At 40.7% G+C, this 19,259-nt stretch overlaps 3 protein-coding genes across 6 annotated transcripts; 1 reads left to right on the top strand and 2 right to left on the bottom strand.

The window, feature by feature from the left end:
- Nucleotides 1–84: 84 nt before the first annotated feature.
- On the top strand, nucleotides 85–11,828 carry LOC145903562 (6-phosphofructo-2-kinase/fructose-2,6-bisphosphatase 3-like). 4 transcript variants are annotated; one of them, XM_082991680.1, is made up of 15 exons: nucleotides 4,881–4,957; nucleotides 5,102–5,227; nucleotides 5,295–5,388; nucleotides 5,562–5,625; nucleotides 5,693–5,767; nucleotides 5,831–6,009; nucleotides 6,239–6,374; nucleotides 6,436–6,507; nucleotides 6,696–6,842; nucleotides 7,090–7,194; nucleotides 7,257–7,298; nucleotides 7,598–7,685; nucleotides 7,953–8,080; nucleotides 9,363–9,422; nucleotides 9,484–10,372. In XM_082991680.1, exons 1-15 carry the CDS (start codon nucleotides 4,939–4,941, stop codon nucleotides 9,547–9,549), a joined length of 1,401 nt encoding a protein of 466 aa, XP_082847806.1. In that variant the 5' UTR covers nucleotides 4,881–4,938; the 3' UTR covers nucleotides 9,550–10,372. The 4 variants fall into 4 exon arrangements, with proteins under 4 accessions (XP_082847791.1, XP_082847806.1, XP_082847784.1 ...); XM_082991665.1 differs by lacking the exons at nucleotides 4,881–4,957; nucleotides 9,363–9,422; nucleotides 9,484–10,372 and adding exons at nucleotides 85–220; nucleotides 10,638–11,825; XM_082991658.1 differs by lacking the exons at nucleotides 9,363–9,422; nucleotides 9,484–10,372 and adding an exon at nucleotides 10,638–11,828.
- Nucleotides 11,829–12,012: 184 nt separating this feature from the next.
- LOC145889064 (uncharacterized) lies at nucleotides 12,013–13,253 on the bottom strand. Its single transcript, XM_082979949.1, has 3 exons — nucleotides 13,163–13,253; nucleotides 12,675–12,792; nucleotides 12,013–12,239 (listed from the first exon to the last, which is right to left on the bottom strand). The coding sequence occupies exons 1-3, from the start codon at nucleotides 13,251–13,253 to the stop codon at nucleotides 12,086–12,088; spliced, it is 363 nt and encodes a 120-aa protein (XP_082836075.1). The 3' UTR covers nucleotides 12,013–12,085.
- Nucleotides 13,254–13,472: 219 nt separating this feature from the next.
- On the bottom strand, nucleotides 13,473–18,639 carry LOC145910258 (uncharacterized). Its single transcript, XM_082997322.1, has 13 exons — nucleotides 18,526–18,639; nucleotides 18,091–18,283; nucleotides 17,343–17,553; nucleotides 16,865–17,017; nucleotides 16,123–16,287; nucleotides 15,853–15,987; nucleotides 15,401–15,541; nucleotides 15,195–15,338; nucleotides 14,775–14,994; nucleotides 14,384–14,576; nucleotides 13,967–14,191; nucleotides 13,668–13,875; nucleotides 13,473–13,570 (listed from the first exon to the last, which is right to left on the bottom strand). Exons 1-13 carry the CDS (start codon nucleotides 18,540–18,542, stop codon nucleotides 13,473–13,475), a joined length of 2,103 nt encoding a protein of 700 aa, XP_082853448.1. The 5' UTR covers nucleotides 18,543–18,639.
- Between the last annotated feature and the right edge of the window lie 620 nt (nucleotides 18,640–19,259).

Genomic DNA, 19,259 nt, shown 5'->3' with positions numbered 1-19,259 from the left:
CAGTATAAAGTTTTTGATACTATTATATTAAAAAATGATGACTCTTAACTATAATTCTAAAACTTCAATACATTTTACAGAAGCAGGCATAGGTACATTTTTGTATTGTTTATATTGTATATATCAGTTTTCAAGTAAAACCAAGACAAAGAGTGTTTTTTATCCAATGCCCAACATCATTTTTGACAAGACACTTTCCACATATTGTGCAATATGAAAGGTAAGCTGATTTTTTTATTTAGCTGTAAATGCATAAGTGACACCATTGTATGCTGTGTTTAAAATAACCAGTGATTTCATGAGAGCATTTTTTGTGGTAATCAGCACAGGAAGCTAGCCAACACGCAATGACAGTGAAACACTCTTTGAATAATTACTACCGGCACAGAACTTTCATGTTATAGTTTGTTTAAGTTTACCCTTTGGGTATTTTGTTCACATCAGTTCTAAAAGGAATTATCTCTGATACATTATTGTAAAATGCAATGATCACATATTTTGTTCATTAAATTTAAAATTTGTATGGAATATGTTAGCCTGATAACAACATTAAATAGTTACTTCAATAGGTTTAAAATATTTTTCCCTTTTTATTTTGGTTTTCTATCTATTGCAGTGGGCAAAGAAAGAAAAATTTTAAGCAATAATGTTTAAGTTACAAACAACTTCTTCAAAAAAAAATTATTCACAAGTTAAAACAGTTATTTTATTCAGTAGCAGATACTTTGCGTAGTTCGAAATAAGTTTTGTGTAGGCTCCACTTTTCAATTACAAACAATTTCTTCACAAAGTTTGCAATCAAATTTACATGCATTGATTGGCCGATTTACCTCACTTTGAAATTTGCTCTTTGCATAAACTTTTATGCTTCTAAGGTTTTCTTCATGCTACTGACACTCTCCCAATATTAGGTTTTATGACACATGGTAAATTAGTGTGAGTGGAAAGAAACCTTTTAGAGGTTTCAACTTGTGTTAAAGCCGTCAATTTATGGTCAAAGATTGTTTATGTATGCTGTATAATAGGAACTTCCTGACAGGCATCGTTTCACTGAGCGATTTGGCAAAGATGGTCAGTTTGCTTAAATTGGATCATGTCCGGCGTCGATTTGTTTATGTTACAGATAAACACGATATGCGTCCCACTTGTGTGCTATCACGATTGTTCCAAATATGCGGTCTTGCGTAAGTGCGCGTGACTGATAATTTTGTACTGTCTATAGGGAACATTTCGGTGGCAATAGCTACTGGGCGACGATTACATGACGATTACCTTCTATACGACGTAAGCCTTAAACCAATTGTGCGAGAAGCTGCGTTGCTTGAAGCATGTTTGCCTTCGGGCTAGTAATCCTAAAAACGACCATTTTTTGGCAAAGCTGAGACATATTTTTGGATACGACATTTTGTTTGGTTGACGTCAGCAAACGTTTAACTTGCACCTATGTATAAATGACATCTGTTACAGCATTACATGCTTTTTCTTCTACCTTTCGGTATGTTGCTGAACCGCTCCTGGACAAAAATATTTTTTGATTCTAATCTAAAGGAACCAATGTACAAATGACTGATTGTTGACTTTTTGTGTAAAGAATCAGCCCAGACATTGCATTGAAACAACAGGACATTTGATCAAGCAACCCGTGTGATAAAGTTATTCAAACCATACGATGGTGTGATTTGCACAAACATACGTTGATATTTATGCAAACTCTGGCGCAGTGTTTCCTCACGTCGAGCCTCGGTGAGAATGAAAGGTTGAATGAAACACGCAGGGTTACTGGGGTTCAATAAAAACTAGGGATGCACCGAAAGTTCGGTTTGCCGAATTTATTCGGCCGAAACTAAAGGTTTTTATAATTATTCGGTTTCGGCCGGATATTTTTGCAAAATTCAGCTGAAACCGAAACTTTTTTATTGCATGCAATACTGGTATGCAAAGTTTAGTATAATTTAGAATCATTGTTTAAACTGTACGAATGTGTTCGTTTTATTTATTCATTGTCATCGAAATGATAAAAATCAACTTTAAGCAGTTGGTAGAGCATTCTTCAAGAGCCAATAAAAAGCTGTATGATATGATCAGATCAAATCCAGCACTTGTTTTGTTTAAATTTATTGCGTTTGAGGAGATGGATACCAAAATTAGTTTCGGTTTATTCGGCCGAATATTCGGTTTCGGCCGAATAAAAAAATTGCTGTTTCGGTGTATCACTAATAAAAACTATTATTTAAATGTCGTCGAACTGGCTTTTAACATTGCCAGTAAAAAAATTCCACATTATTGGGCCTTTATTGTACAAAATTTAATTCAGTGTACAACAATTGGGCAAAAGACGCAAACTCAAAAGCTTACGCAAGCACAAAAGCTTATGCGAGCACAATCGGAAAAGGTTGCAAAGTACTGCTCTAGTGTCCTCTAGCGGCGCGGCCGCATGGCTGCGATTAGTCGTGACGTGACGGTAGATGCTCGCGTTTAAATTTAACACCAATGGATTTAAGCCATATTTTTGTTTCTTGCAATAAAAAGACAAAGTTTTTCATCCCACAACCATTAGCATAGTTTTTCATGACTTTATCTGAATAGGAAGCTATTAGTAACTATGGATGTGACGGACCGAATCCAAATGTGGAATAATCGGTACTTTTTAATATTCGTCCGGTTACAAATATTGTCACCGAATCGGATTATTGACTTCGAATCCTAAATTTTGTTTTTGAATAAAATTCAAACAACGATGCCTAAAATCTCGCATTGTCGCCAGGATTTCTACACGAAAATGGTATAGTGCGAAGTTAAGCATTGGCAAGTTTAACGCACAAATAATGACATCAGAATAAAATTATGTCGCTTTGGCGAAAATATAAATGGTGCTGTTATGTTTTATGACCAACATGTAAATTTATGACGTCATGACATATTCGGATTCGGACCAGATTCGACCGCATGTTGGCTGCAGGGCCTAATCCAAATCTTTTCTGTTTTGGCGTATCCCTGCTGGTGACCTTGCCGTTTCTGGAGGCTTTTTTACACATCATGGCTGGCGACACAAGTTTATTTTAATGTTGATACAAGGGAACTTATCTGAATTAAAATGAAAGTGGGTTGAGATTTATTGTATATATATTTTTTCCGAAAAACACAAAATAACAACTTGATTGAAGATATAGCATTCTATTTTTTATTTACCAGCCCAGAACAAACAACTTCCAAATAGCCTTGTAAGCATAGGTCGGCAATATATGGCCCCGGAGCCGCGTGTGGCCCTTTTCCTCTCTGTTTTGGCTCTGAGAGAAGGCAAGGTCATTCACGAAAAAACATCAACGTTAATTAATAACTTACCAATTTCGGTCTGCTTCTACGCATCTGTTTTATTGCGGTGATAAAAACGTACAGGGGGTCTGGTTTTGTTATTCGGATGCATAGTGGTAAAATAACTGTTAACATGTTATGTCTCTCAGTGTGAATAATTTAGTGCAGAAAGGGTCTTTGTATGCTAACGGCTGTTGACCTGTGACGAGCTATTTACATACTGTTTTTGAGCCGCACTTTCGTGACTATAGTCCGTCTAAAACTGTCTATCACCGAACAATATCACACGTTTTTGAATAATGGTGGGGCGACTAGTCAAAAATATTGAATACGACATTCGTGACTGAAAATTTTAATTTTTCGCCCGTTACACTTGCTATGTTGAATGTGATCGTATAATTTTTCTCGTTTTTAAAAATCAGATTGGATCCATGCGATTTTGTCTCCAGCCGTGCCATGCGCTTTTGTGCCTACCCGCATGTCAATATCATATATTTTAATCTGTCATTGGCCTTGCCTATTACAAGTTACATGAGATATACGTTCTACGCCATATATCTTATCAGTACCCACCGACAGACTTGTTTTTCTGGCCGAAGTTCAAACTCCACACGGCACCAACATACTCTGTCCTTTCAACCGCACCGGCGTTTGTTAATATTTACCAACGTGTCGTGTTTAAAAACATGGTCCATGCCATACATACCTGGACACTCGGTTTTGCTGACTTCACATTTCCACCAACGCTTTTGTGCTCAAGTTACAGCCACAACGTGGTCTTGTGTTTTTTTTACTCGGTCAGGACTTGAGCGCGTGATCACCGCGTGCAAGGCATATGCGCGTGGCTTGCCTGGTGCTTGAGTCAGGGAAATCAGCACTTCGTAGTAGCGAATGCCATTGTGATTAACCGTTGCTTGCTGTGTGTGTAGTGCGTGCTTTTTTAATGGGATCCTCAACAACCGTTTGGAATGTGCGCCAACGCGCTGCCTGGGGCTCGAAAAAACAAATATAGCTTCACGAGGATCTAATTTTCTGAAGTTGGGCACAACAAAAGATACCCCCAACACGCATTTTTGGTTCAAAGTCTATTGGTGAACTGCCGCAAGCATTTTAAAGTTTCTTGATAATATGGGATGTAATACCACCAGGGCAAGGGCAGGCTACCTTATCAACCAGTCACATAGGTTGTTTCGCATGATCGGGAGGTACCAACCGTAGGCGCATGTGGTTGTGAGTCATACGATCGATTTTGCGTGTGGAAAATATCGCAGCGGTGGAAATTTTTCCAATCAGATAGTGATGACTGGAGGGGCATGGGAACGTCGGCCTCGTGTGCCGTTTCGTTTCCTGTAGTTGCGTAAGTTCTTAGTTTCAGACAGAAAAGTGTCCAAGAGTGAGTTGCTAGTTATTTTGAACCAGGCTGTTAGCTTTGCCTAAAAATTAAACAAAGAGTGATTGTAGTAGGTCACGTGTGACTGCTTGTCCAATGTTAAAAATATATTAGACAGCAGTTTTGAAATTTTGTTGTAGCTTGTTTTAATTCAGGAATAACTGTCAATTTTGTGTTTAGTTCCAGACTTTATATATTTAAATACTTTATTTTGTTTTCTTGTTTCTTAAGCTATTATGCCTATAATTGTTGATGGTAAGTTGTTTGTAAATAAAGTTGTCTGTTTGTTTAAAAAAAACTGTTGGTGCTTTAACTTCTTTTTTAACTTCAAGGTGTTTTTTTGCCCCTGGTATTGGATATTGTGCTGCGGATTTTGTTATGTTTTACATTGTTTTGTAGGATGTGGACCAAAGCTCAGCACCAGTCCAACCATAATTGTTATGGTGGGCTTGCCTGCCAGGGGAAAAACATACATTGCAAAGAAACTTGCAAGATACCTAAACTGGGTTGGAATTAACACAAAAGGTGTGACTGTTGTAACAGCTATCACTCTTGTTGACTTTAAAATATTAACCTGGACTATTTCATGCAGTATTCAATGTTGGCCAGTATCGCAGAGATACTGTTAAGTTCAAGTCACATGACTTTTTTAGACCGGACAATGAGGAAGCTATGAAGATTAGAAAGTAAGGACCAGCATTTACTGTTAATTACTCTTGCATTATTCATGTATTAGCAATAAGCATGTATCATACAGTCTACACAGTCATTAATATTTCAACAGTTACTGCCCATGTCGTTTTCAAGTGTATTGGAGTGTACCTGAAAAGCTATTCATAATATTTGTTTTGTCTTACAGGCAATGTGCCATGGAAGCATTGAATGATGTGTGCCAATACCTAAAGGGAGGAGGGATGGTTGCAGTAAGCTTGTTTATTATACACGTAGCAAATGAAGTATAAAATGACACAAAATGTGATGTAACTGTAGGTATACGACGCAACAAACACAACTAACACCAGACGTAACTGCATTTTGGACTTCGCTGAAATCCACTGCTTCCGTGTAAGTTGCCCATCTGTCCATATGTTTGACAAGTAATGCCAGTGAATAATTAAGGATGTTTAGGTTTTCTTTGTGGAATCGATCTGTGATGATCCAACAGTTGTGGAACAGAATGTGACTGAAGTTAAGGTAAATGGTCCAGATTACAAAGATGTCGATCCAGATGCTGCCATGACAGACTTTAAGCAGAGAATCTCACATTATAAAGATTGCTATGAAACCATAGACCCAACTGGTGATGAGTAAGTGTGCTTCCTAAGCTACACAGCATAAATAAAGTAATTTTTAATATTTTGTAGGATGCAATTTTGACACACAATTATTTATTATAGATATATACCTGATAAAAACAAATACTATACATATTTGCCCAGATATCTTGCTTCGTTGTAGCAAGTGTTAATAGTTTCAGACTTGTTTACATGATATGTGTTGTATTTTTTGATGACATTACTGTAACTTGTGACACAGGGGGCTGTCTTACATCAAAATCATTGATGTTGGGAGAAGGTTTATGGTTAACAGAGTGGCCGACCATATCCAGAGTCGCATCGTATATTACCTCATGAACATCCACGTTGCACCAAGATCAATATACCTTTGTCGAGTATGTTCATAGAGCAGTTTTATAGTTTTGAATGGGTTACAATGAACAATGTGTGTTTTAGCACGGTGAGAGTGAGATGAATTTGAAAGGAAGAATTGGAGGAGACGCATCCCTGTCAAGCAGTGGAAGAGAGGTTGGTAATTGGTTTGTAAAAAATCACCAGAATACATAAGAATATAGAAAAGAAGTTTACACTATATGTTACCTGACGAATGATGTCTTTTTTTGTAATGAACTGATTTCTCATAAATTGCTTGGGTTTATTGCAAATTTCAAGTTTTTTACAACACAAAAACACACGTACATTATCTTGATACATAGTTCGCTCTACGCCTGGGCAAGTTTATTGAAGAACAAAACATCAGCGACTTGAAAGTGTGGACGAGTGAGTTGAAACGAACAGGCCAAACAGCCGCACATATATCGGCTCCCTGCGAAAAGTGGAAGGCGTTGAACGAAATAAGTGCTGTGAGTTGACCCATTTATGCTTGTCAATTTTTGTCTGTAAACGTTGCTATGTTTGTGTTTTTTACGCTTTACTGTGGACAGATACGTTTGTGGCAGTCCAAAACACGGAATTTTTGTTGCTAAAACCCTCTCACCACCAAATATATTCCCACCGAAATTTTTGATCGAAAAAAACTAATAATACACGACTACATTAAAACGTTGTAAACACGTTGGAACAGTCGATAAACGCATGTTTGTAACACAGGGTGTGTGCGAGGGTATGACCTACGCCGAAATCCAGGAGAACTTCCCTGAAGAGTTTGCCCTGCGCGACCAGGACAAATTCTTCTACCGATACCCTATGGGCGAGGTAGCGATCAATGTATACCGTGTTGCACGGAAGTTTCAATTAAATTTACGTTTGTCTTGCAGTCCTACTCCGATCTTGTGACGCGATTGGAGCCGGTCATGATGGTATGTTTCTAATATAAGCTGATTTCTTGTTAGGACTGTGCGATAACATGTTTGCATTTATTCTTCGTTTGATTTAAACTCGTGATAATTCAGCGCCTAAAATTGCAAGCACATTTCTGTGAACGAAACCGAAAACGCCCAAAGCGAAATTTACCGAACATTGTGAAACGGTAATAATAGCAGAACGGCGTTTAATTGGAGGTTTGCATTGTTTAATTTTGTCTTTTTGATGGAAAAATAGTTGGATAGCTCCAACAAACGAAACTACATTTGGTTTAACCCTTGCGTTTATTTCAAAGGAAATGGAGCGCTCTGAAAACGTCCTTGTTATCTGCCACCAGGCCGTGATGCGTTGTGTTCTTGCCTACTACCTTGACGAGTCCGCGGGTAGGTTTAATTTAAGGGGACTACCGCCAAGTATTACGCCCGAATAAACAGGATGTTCGTGTCGTTGCAATACGTGATATAAGAGCTGCTGACACATGAAGGACGCCTGAAGGACTAACGTGGCGAGTTGACTATTAATAACTTCACGTGCGGATTGCACACTCGCGCTTATTGACCTATTGTTTTTGCTACATACACTGCTATGGTGACACGGAAACTATCCATATAGGCCTTACAGTATACGATCAGGTGTTGTTTTTTTGCCAGAATGCCTGCCGTACGTAGAATGCCCGCTGCATACGGTCATCAAGCTTACGCCTGTGGCATACGGCTGCAAGGTAGAACGATTCCCAATCGGTCCGCAGGCTGTCGACACCCATCGTCCCAAACCAGAGGTAGGGGACATACCTACACATATTTCTAATTTTAGCGAGCCGTGTGTAACGGGTCGTGTTCCTATTGTTTGGCATGTTTGCAGCATTCGCACGGCCTATAGTGGTAACACAAGACGCCGGCGTGTGTTCTGTATCATATAAGCGTGCGTCCCATTATGCTTTTGTCCACTTTCAAAGGCATTGTGCGTATAAAGAATGATCGATTTATCGAGCTCGGGGCCTCACCTCAGCTAGCGGGTCAGGAATTGATTTACTGGCGCGGACAGGTTGCAGACTTAAACTTAATTATCGAACATATGCTGTGTTAAACATTGCTCACGGCTTGCCTTGCCCAACAACTTGCCCCGTGGGCGAAGTGCCTTCGTTCTATCAACAGGTGATGTATTTACAGATGAAGTATCGTTAGCTTGTCTATAAAGCAACAGTTTCTGCTGCCGTCAACACGCACCTTGTTCGCGCATGTGTGCTATAGGCATCCCTAATTTCTTCCCGTTTAAAGGCTTGGGCGCAGCAACAGGCAGAAGCGAGCGACAGCAACGTAGATGCCAACCCACGTTGCCGCATATGCGACACAGATCACAGAGCGTGGGTTTCCCACGAGACCGCCTCGTCGCATATGGTTCACCTCATGCGCAAGCGGTCGAGCGTGGTGCGTGCGATGCTTAACGACGGCAAAACGTCACCGTTGCCTGGAGACGTGGAGTCCTTGCTGTCGCTGTCGTCCATATTCATGGCATCCAGGTCGCCTAGCAATGAGAGATCAGACAGCGAACCAGTCAGACCAAGTACAGATTAGCGCGACGGGTATGGTGATGAGATGTAGTGGTCAAGTTGTTGTGGTGAAGATTTGCGATGTAACGTGATTTTTTACCGAATAGACGTCACGAGGTCGACACAAATCAAACTATGAATAAAAATTACCTCCTGAAAGATAGGAATCGATAAAAACTGCTAATTTTTGTTGGATAATAACCTTTGCACTTCTGCCTTCATCCTGTTTTTGATCAAACACCAATCAAGTCATACTTGTAGTAGTACGAATACTTTCTGGAAATAGTCGGTCCGGGACTGTAGGTGAACTTGAAACATGTTACGGCACACACGCAAAACACGCCGCAGCGAGGTAGTTAAACAGGTCGGGCGGCCGGAATGGAACTGTGGACACCCCACCCTAAGCCCATTCCTACCACAAACCTCTATTCAAGTTCACCTAAGCCCGGGTGCCCGCGTTCCATTTCGTTCGCCCCGGTCTAACTCCCGCCTGTGTGTTTTGTTTTCGCAGCCAACCAGCGTCGTCGTGCCGTCACGTGACCTTGCTGGGCGTCTCTCCTGTAACGGCGAGGTGAGTGTTGTGAGTGTCTGCTGTCAACATACGCATTGTGTTACGATGCTCTGTCGCGCAGGTGTGCGAATGGTTGGCGCTGAAAGAAACCTTCGGACGCAAGTACATCGTTCAGACATTACACTAAAGCTTTTGTTCCAACATTCCAGACCCGCATGCACAATGTCCTTGTGGTCAATCCTGCCATATATTGCATAAGCCGCCTCTGTTGGTCGAATGCCTCTCACGACTCAGTGAATTTTTCCCATTATTTTTGCTCTTCTGCATCTAGTTAAAGTTCATTTCGCTTTCAAGAAAATAGAGAATATTACCATATTTATTTTTCCTAATTTATTGAACGCGCCTGTCCCTTGCAATATCCTTCTCTCTCCTACGTTTTATGTTTGTTCTTTTATCATACGTAACGTTGTGTATATTTCGTGTACAGCAAAATACTTGACTTTAGCGAAGTCCAGCTATTTCCGTGATGTTATAATAACGTTTGATTCTTTCTGTCAAGTCTTCATCAGACCCAACATGTTTTACTACGCAATCTTTGGCCGCGTTTAATAAAAGAAAAAATAGCACTTTGTATTTTTGTTTTAAACTGGATATTTTTGGTCAATTCTCAAACAAAAATTTTTTACTGAGCGCACTATGCTTTTTGTATTATCCATTACACTTTCCGCATTCGCCGCCAACTTCCTGCATATTTTCCCATGCAAGTGTGCACAGTACGAGTGTAATAGTCAGTTCATTTGTTGTATTCCCGCGAGGTCGCTGTGATGTCAAGTGCTTTGTTCTATGTGTTTCAATGTTGTTGGGTTCCTTTTACTGCGCGTTCTGAACTTTCCTCCCGTCAACTTTGCCGTTTTTTATTAAAAAAGCTTCCAGTAGATTTGCTCTTTCGAAGGAAGGACGCAGGTTTCCAACTTTTCTTTCTTGTTGTAAAGATGTATACGAGTTGTTTTTTGCCGTTTGGATTGAAAATAAACGTTTGTTGACAAAAAAAATTGCTGGAGATCCTTTTCAAGTTCAGTCATTCTGCTGGCGATTGACTGTAAAACTAATTTAACAAACTGAAAGGACTACTGGCAATGGCGCTTATTTTCGTAGATTTGATTTTGATAATATAATGCTAACTTGTGTTAACACATAGAAATATAAGCGTTTTGTTACCACCAACCCACCCTATAACTGTGTCCCTGTTTAAATTCACCATATTATCAACAACAGGAGGTTACACCCGACCGTGACTCGCATCTTGCACTTGGGACCGCCCCCGATTATCCGTCCGGTTCCGCCAGCGAAACGAGCAGCAGCGAGGAAGGAGATTTGGTTCCCGACATGGAAGGTGGAGTCGCACCGCGTGAGAGGGAACGGACATTTAGTTTCCCGGGATCGAGCGTGAAACTGAAGATCTCGAAACACCTCGTCTACCATCACAAATGCAAGAAACCGCGGTTAGCGCGTAGTCGTCACCGTTCGGACTCGATGAGCGAGATGGCGGATAAGAACACCCTGGGGTTGACGGGTGACATACGACGCGGGGTGAGCATGCCGCTGTTGTCCCAATGCATTGTGGAAGAGTATAGCGGCGACCGTGCCGACTACGACAACAATAGCGCGGCAAAGGAGAACGCAAAGCCGAGTTTTGGATGCGGAATCGAGGGAGATGATTATACGGGATTGGAAGATGAACCACCGCCGTTGCAGGATCCGACGCAGCTTAAAACAGCCTAACGTCATTTGACTTTGATAATCGCTGTACTTGCGTTCTCCAATTCAACGCAACTTCAGAGCCCTCCTTAGTGGCCATACTCCCAAGGTCACGAAACCACACAGGACATACTTATTCGTTATGCGACCAATACACCCATATATGAGTATACCCCGCTAAACCTATACTTTCACGACTGCCACAATATTCATAAGAATGTAACAGAGCCCTTAAAACAGTGCATGCTATATTATATTATATACGTGTAGCCACTACATGCTTTTATACGATTCCGCATGTAGCCACTGCTGTTTTGTGTCAGGTTGTATGAAACCACATTTACCGCACTGTCTATTTGCCTCGTTTTTTTGTCCATTCGCCGCGCCGCAAACACCACCCATGATGCGTTGTAGCCAAACCGCTTATATTTTGCTCGTAGTTAGCTCCATCCACGGTCAACGCAAGAGGCTAGCAAATCACTCCGCCGTCCACCTTGTCTGATTGCAGCTCGCCTCGTTTGCTGGTACAAAGAAATTGTGGCCACGTCTAGTGCCTGTACGCCGCTCGTTCGTGTATGGCTTGACTCGATTAAAAGTGCACTTTCGACTGTTGCTTTGCCTCTGCTCTCAATCTACCTGCACTATAAAAATAATTGATGCGCTGCTGGAACACGTTTTGTCCTTTGTCATTGTTCGCCAAACTAATTGTGTACTTCAGGACCTCAGTCGTGACACTGAGCTGCTAACATGACCGTCAAAGTGATTTGGTCGCGTCAAACGTACTCTGGTAAAGGGATATTACTTGTATTACAAGATGGTTTCCTTTTTCTTAAAAACATGGGCAGTAATTTGTAATATAATGGAGGATCGGACACTGAAAATCATTGCCTCTGGGTCCCTACTGCAGTCCGATAAACTTTAACAGATGATAACGCGCAAGTCAAAAAACTTTGTATTGATGCAATCTAAAACAAATCGTCGACCCACATCGTGTACCGGTAGGTGGTGTAAGCGAGCACCTTGCACTTTCGTCGTGGATTATCATGTCGAACAACTAAATACTTGCATCCCCTCCTTACCACCTTACAGCTCGCTGTCCAGCCGGTCGGTCTTGGTTCTCTGCAGAGTTGGGAAGTTTGTTAAATAACTGTTTTCTACTTTCGGCGCTTTATGCGTTGGTAACACGCGATCACAATCGCCACGTGTGTGAATTTTTGAAACGGGGTGGTGTTGTTCCACCTTATTGGCAACACCCACGTTCGTTGGTAAACTGCATGTTTTAAAACTTTTTTTTGCTAGAGCCCGAAAATACTGTTTACCACTCAAAACATTTTAACTTCTCGTGTGCCCTCGGTATAAGGTGTTGTTTGACAGAATAGAAGCCAGCAGCTCGTTGCAAATCGATCGTAGTAACGAAAAATCCAAGAATATGTTATTTATGCTGGATTTTACTCTTCAGTTGTGTATTTTTTCATATTGCGAAACTGTCGTAAAATTTTGTTTCTCGTGATGACAAGTTTCATATTTTTGTCCGCATGAAATACGTCTACTTACGTTTTGCATATTTGCCACAACGATCCCTTCCTCTCCACGCAGCTGCACAGTTTGCATCCCTCCTCCTTCGCTTCTTTCCAAGTGAAACCGGATCTGGCTCGCGACCACGTACATTTACCTGTTATTTGTCAAATATCGTCACCGCCCCCAGATTTATATAGAATAAACTTTACGGCAATCTTCGACGTTTTGCGTAGCAAGTTTTCGACGATAGATTTGTTGTTTAGTGTAGCCATATGTTAGGGTGACGTATTCAGTAAAGAACGATATTTTAATTTCTTGTATCACGTGTATACAATTTCAAAAAACTGTTGTACTACTATTGTTGCCAGGCATATTACAATTTAAAATAGACTGAACTTCTGGGATAATTTAACGTACTGAATTCTTTCGAGGAAAATAGAGTACGTTAATTTCACGCCACAAGATCAGTCTATTTATTTAAAAAAACTGGCCTGTAAAAAATACTAAACGGCAGCCACTCCCACCTTGTACAAGCCGTCGGTAAAGGTCTTTGCTTTCACTGGACACCCAAAGCGTCGAAATCAACATAACAGCAACTAGAAAGTACTTGTACATATTTATCCTCCACTTTGCAAGTGCTCTGTGCTGCAAGTGCGAACCAGTGCCGAGCCGCACTCCTCCCGTATGCACCCGTGCATTTCAAATCCATTTGCACCTCTGTGCCGACAGCTGTTGCTGACAAAACCACTCCGTACGATAATAAATGTGTTTAATGTGCCAGGAAGGGAAAGGTAAACAAAATGCGCTCAAGTTGCACGAAGTTGAAAAAAAAGGTTATTTTCGTCTGGAAATGCAGTAGGCAACAAGGCAAGCCAACATCACTAGAGACGAAATAAGGAAGGACAATGCTGTAATTGCGAAGGGCGTCCAACCTGTGAAGTAAAAAGTCAACACTTTCGGACAAGCAATTGTCAGAACAATCATAGTTGATCAAATCGAGCCTAAGAAGTCAAAACACGTTGGAAAGACTAAAATCGGTGTTGATTTCATAACCGTAATGCTTGCCTGTTTTGGGGATACCAGGCAAAACGTGCACCGACTGTGATGTGGATAATCTGCTGTCACGAAGAAAGATCGGACCAACTTCTATGCTTTCCAAAACTTCGCCCGGTGGCATTTGGTCGATTGTTCTTTTCGTCCTTGTGACATGTTTCAACCCGTGACCGTCCTCGCACTCCTGCAAAGGAAAAGTGAAATTTTTACATGGTTCTATTCCTCACTTGGTGCAGTTTGTATTTGTATGTTATGAATATGTGTATGTGCTTTACCTGGATATCACGATTGTCTGTGATCCGAAGGGTTGCTTTTACGAAAAACACGCTGCAGCTGTTAAAGCGAGGCGTTTGAAACGACAGGCACACCGAGTCGGAGGGTTTGTCGATACTGATTGTCGTCGGAAGTACCGCAGTGCGGCAGCCGTGCGTCACTAGCGACACCGAGTGTTCGTTGCAAGTCAGTTTCGCCTCCGTCAAGATGACGGTCGACTTCCGGAGCTTGGAAACAAATGCGTTTGGGTACATGGGTTACTTTACGCAACATGCATTATTATCGAGTAAGACTGGTGACATTCTACCTAAAAACCGCCTTGCGCAAGGTGTACAAATAAATAGATATGAAACAATTTACAGGTATTCGCAATAACCTATATTAAACACTTTTGTGCTGCCCATTGGCGTTTGACGTACCTGAAACTCCCGAGTCTTTCCTGCGTACACGTTCATTCTGACGTGGATAAACTGTCCTATTGTATAAACTGCTTCATTGCGCACCACCAGATTTTCAGGGCATGTCATTGAACACTGTCGGTTGACTTTGCACATTTGCGCAGTGGCGTTAAATCGACCCGAACTTCGGATTTGAAGTCTCATGGCATTCATCCTGTAATGTAAGGTTCAGTTGGGGACAGATCTTTCGCAACGTTCACTTTCATGCTTGGTGAAAAGTTTTTTTTGTGAAAATTGAATTACATTTAAAGTAACTAATATTAAATGAACTGTGGCCAACAAATATTCTATATCTCAACAAGAAATTAATTTTGATATACGGTTGCTGTTGCCGAAGAAAGCTGTTTCTTACTCAGGGTTTAGCGAAGACACGACGGCGTAACTTCGCTCGTATTTGCATTCAAAGCTGACAGCTGGGATCGGCATGCTCCACGATTCATTCGAGTATCGTTCCAGCCACACACGGTTTGAAACAACGATCTTTCCGTCCTTCTCATCCACCCACTCTTCCATGGAGCAGTCATCAAAAGGGAGAGCTATCCTTGTCACGTATTCGTCACCGACTAGGTTTGCTGCGTTGTGTATTTTGTAGGTGTATATGTACTATCGCTATGAATCGTTTTCCATGCGCCAGGGCCAACATATGCACTGTTATGTTTTGCAGTCTTATTACACAAAAAAGTATACACAAATTTATCATGAGGGAACACGCTCCCTAGTACTTTAAAAAAGATGTATACCTTGTTTGTAAGCACAAAACGGGTGTAATTACCTTTGCAGAACTCAATCCCATCTCCTTTGGGACGCGGAGACACATATACGTACGTGTTACTCAGGCCCTTTTCAAGTTCGCTTACAAACGCTTCCGAAACTGTAACCACGATTTCCTGATTTCCACACTCAATGTTTGGGACAGCTGAAGACAAACATCATCTTAATCTCTACATCAATTAACAATCCACTATAATACAAACGTACGTATACTGCAGTTTCTTCCAAAGAAGCCGTTCGCACTCTGGCAAAAGTAACCGTCCGCGTGCTGGCACGAAGGTACGCAAAAACAGTCGTGTTTGCAGGGGTTTGGGATGCAGGCCAGCTGGCCGTCGTCGACAGGGTCATCTGGTTAAGTGTATGAAAACTATAACTCGTGCGTGCAACGTTACTACCGCACAAAAAGAGTTGTCACCAGCGTCTCTATCTACTTATCCAGTTGTGTCGCACTACTAATTCTATCCCATTGTTTCACAAAATTTGAATGATAAAGCTTGTTATTATCAGTCTCTCTGTGCATTAAGAGATTTCAGTTTCAAGAAAAAAATGCAAAATATGTTACCCTAAAATGTGGACTTTCACATAAACTTTCTAAATAGTTAAAACTATATATTTTACTTACATAAACCTCTACCTAAAAACGACTAATAGGTACCTACCGCACTTTTCGCAGTGGAAACCGCTGCAACGAGCAGGACAATGACATCTGTATGAACCCTGCGGGCCGTCCATACAAGACCCTCCGTTTTTACACTTATTCAAGTTGGCCTCGCAAAATGAATCAAACAAACGTTCTGAAACATTGGAAGACAGGTATAAAAAACTTTATATATCTTTTGAAATTTAAATGTCATTTTGACACATCGTCAGCGCCTTCAAAAAGTCGTACAATTACTGTGAGAAAGCAATCGGAAAACCAAATACTTCACCCTGACACGCGTCTCCGGAGAAGGGACTTCTGCACTGGCACGCATGTGAACCGTCCGGCTGGAGCACGCAGTCGCCTTGTCCATTGCACGGGTCAGGATAACACGGGTCGCAGTGATATGTCTTCTTTAAGTCGGCAGCTAGTGATGTATCAATTCTGGTGCCATCTACAAACAAATAAGCAGTAGTATCGTATGGAACTGGATCGACGTAAAGCAGGAAATGCTGGTAGGGCAATGATCGCGCATCATTTCTCTATGAATGTTAATAAATATGATCACGCAAACCAATTATTTCGACATGTGTGTGTATCACTAAGTTTAAACGCCTCGTTCAAAAAAGACAAGATATATCTTTTGTATTGATATTCGCATGGTGAAACAATGTATCTATAGAAGCAAACAAGACATGATATAAGTGAGCTGCAGACAGCACACTGCTTTCGACTTCTATCACATTAGGATTTGGACAAGTGGAAGAATATGGAAACCAATAGTGCTATCAGCTCAGTGTCACATTAATTATTTGCTTGCACATGATTTACTTGACGCAGGTCACAGCACTATTTGTTTCAAAGCAGTTCTTGTGTGTGTGCTTCACAGTGTTTCATTCCTGTACCTGGTTTTGTGACTAACGTATCGACGTTTACCGCGAAGAAAAGTGTTTGTCTGTCTAGTCGAAACCGTGTGCCCTGTCTGCATTTCACTACAAATGTGATACAAACTTTTCTAAATACAAACTAACCGATACCGCGGCGCACGTTGATCGGGGGAACCACCGTCTCCCAGCAAACGTTGGCGCAAATTATGTTGATTTCAATTCCCTTTGGAGCAAAGTCAGAAACAATGGCGGCCAACTGGTCTTCCGTCATGCTCGGTGAGTTGGTGATCGCTATAACTAACTGTAAATCAATACGTGGCGCGTTTTAAATATAAACTTCAATACATATTCGGCAATAAAATTTTCTTCGCGTTATGATTTGCAAATGACCCTATATAGTTAAGTATATAAACATCGCAGAACATAATGGATATAGGCTATGGCATAACATATATGAAATAACAACAGACCCTCGCGGGGACCATTGTTGAACTATAGGCACAAAGTTAAATCACTAAAGTTAAGGTTAAATTTTGACAGTGTATAACAATCATACTTAAACAGTCATCTGGGAAGAGACATTTGTTTAATTTGGAAACTCTCAGATTTCTCTTCAAAACACTCACCCTCTTTACAGATGGATCGTTAACTCTTGCGCCGAATTCCGCCTTATACATGTTCATCACAGTGAAAATGAGAGATCCCATCACAGTTCCAACCCCACCTACTTGGATTGGCATTTCGGCCAAAGAATCCTCGAAGTCGGCTCTATTCAAGTGCTCAGTAAACGTCCATTCAACAGTAAATGATGGAGCGAATTGCAACATTGCTACCTGGAAAAGCATGTCAAAGAGTTATTTTAATTTAGTTCGGAATGTAGTTTACAATATAAAATTTCAGCTCATTTTCAAACAAAGCGAAAGCATGGAAACGTTAAGTTTCACTAGATCACATGTTAAAAATGCATTTGATACTAATGGGTCTGAGATATTTGAGTGGCAATTATTTTAGAAACACTTTTTAAAAAAAAAAAACATTAGCGCACGTATCAACAATAAATTGTCGTTTACTCATTTTTTAGTTGTCGTTTACTTACAATACAAATATTATTTTATTTTTTCTAAATCATGTTTAGGTGGCGCCGTCGTACAACAATGGTTCATTCTGATAATTTTGTATATTTTTGAAAAATGCTGAAATCATTCATAACAATAAAGATTTGTAAAAAAAATAGATGTCTACGGTTTTTGTATGATTACTAGATATTTTGTCTATTTTGTATTATTTTTAACAAACCGTACATTCATATGTTTTTGTCAAGGCTAGTTATTTACAACTACACTGATAATCAATCTGCAATTCGCATTCACCCGAATGTGATCCCTGCCGATGAGGAAATCCTTCAAGTTCAAACGAATGAAACGTTTCACGTCATCTGGCGAGCTGTCGTTAAAGGGGGGATTGAGTTGGATGAGAATGACGACGTCGATCTTATCCTTCACCGTGCATGATGATGTTGTATCCGTGCGGTTAATAACGCAAAAGAAAAGGGAAAGAAGAAAACTAGAACAACAAAAACAAATTGTTCAACTTCTCGTATGTCATAAAATTTCATGTTAAACGATGCTAAGATTTTTAACATTTTTTTTCATTGTCACAATAATTTTCACAAATTTAAACGTTTAAAGACGTGACAAACCGGTCTCAGACAAATATAATTTTGACGTCACTGTTTCATGTGTTAAAACTGGCCAAACTACCGGCAAAATGACTCATCTTCAGCATTTCTTAAAAACTGCACTTACTAAAAGAAAGAATCCATCCAAACGCTAGAAGAGGAAAATGTGAATAAACGCCGGGACTTCACAAGGCGCGTGCTTTGAAACTTGATTGATGCCCAAGGCTAGCACGTTGTGACAAGTCGCCCACATCTCTGCAAGGGCTTGCACGCTGATCACGAAAATTAACGAAATCAACAAAACACCTTCTTTCTCCAAACCTGTATTTTCTCCAAGTGAAAAATGCGTCGCCTGTCGTCACTCTGTCATATCCATTATGAGCAAAGGAACATGTACGTAACTCACTCAAAACAATTATGAGAAAGCCCAAGTGAAAAACATTGTTTCGTGGAATTTCCTTCCCTACCTCACAAGGTGGTTGGACACATATCACCACATTGATTGCACTACGTCATCACATGGTGATATGTTACAAAGAACTTCTTGTAATCGTTAGGCTGCGACCGTGCCATCATCCACGTTCTTGTCATCGAAACTTCCATAGACGTCAATAACTCATAGCCTGTCGGTTCGTTTCTAGATCTCAACTCCATTCATAACTCTGTTTGTACAACTTTGCGCCCATTGTCATCGTGATAAGCCGCCATAGGATAAATATTTACTCGAAGACTTGTGGATCGCATTTGTAGCGTAAGCGATGACTATATTGAATAGTAGGAAATCTCATTTTACCGACAAACGAGTCTTGCAGGTATCCATGAAACAGCATGGCCAGGCAGCGCCCAGGACCTGTTAAAAGG

Source organism: Ascidia mentula, chromosome 1 (assembly GCF_947561715.1).
Source record: "Ascidia mentula chromosome 1, kaAscMent1.1, whole genome shotgun sequence".
Classification (NCBI taxonomy): domain Eukaryota; kingdom Metazoa; phylum Chordata; class Ascidiacea; order Phlebobranchia; family Ascidiidae; genus Ascidia; species Ascidia mentula.
Note: the sequence above shows the minus strand (reverse complement) of the source record. Positions and strands in the feature narration are given on the sequence as shown.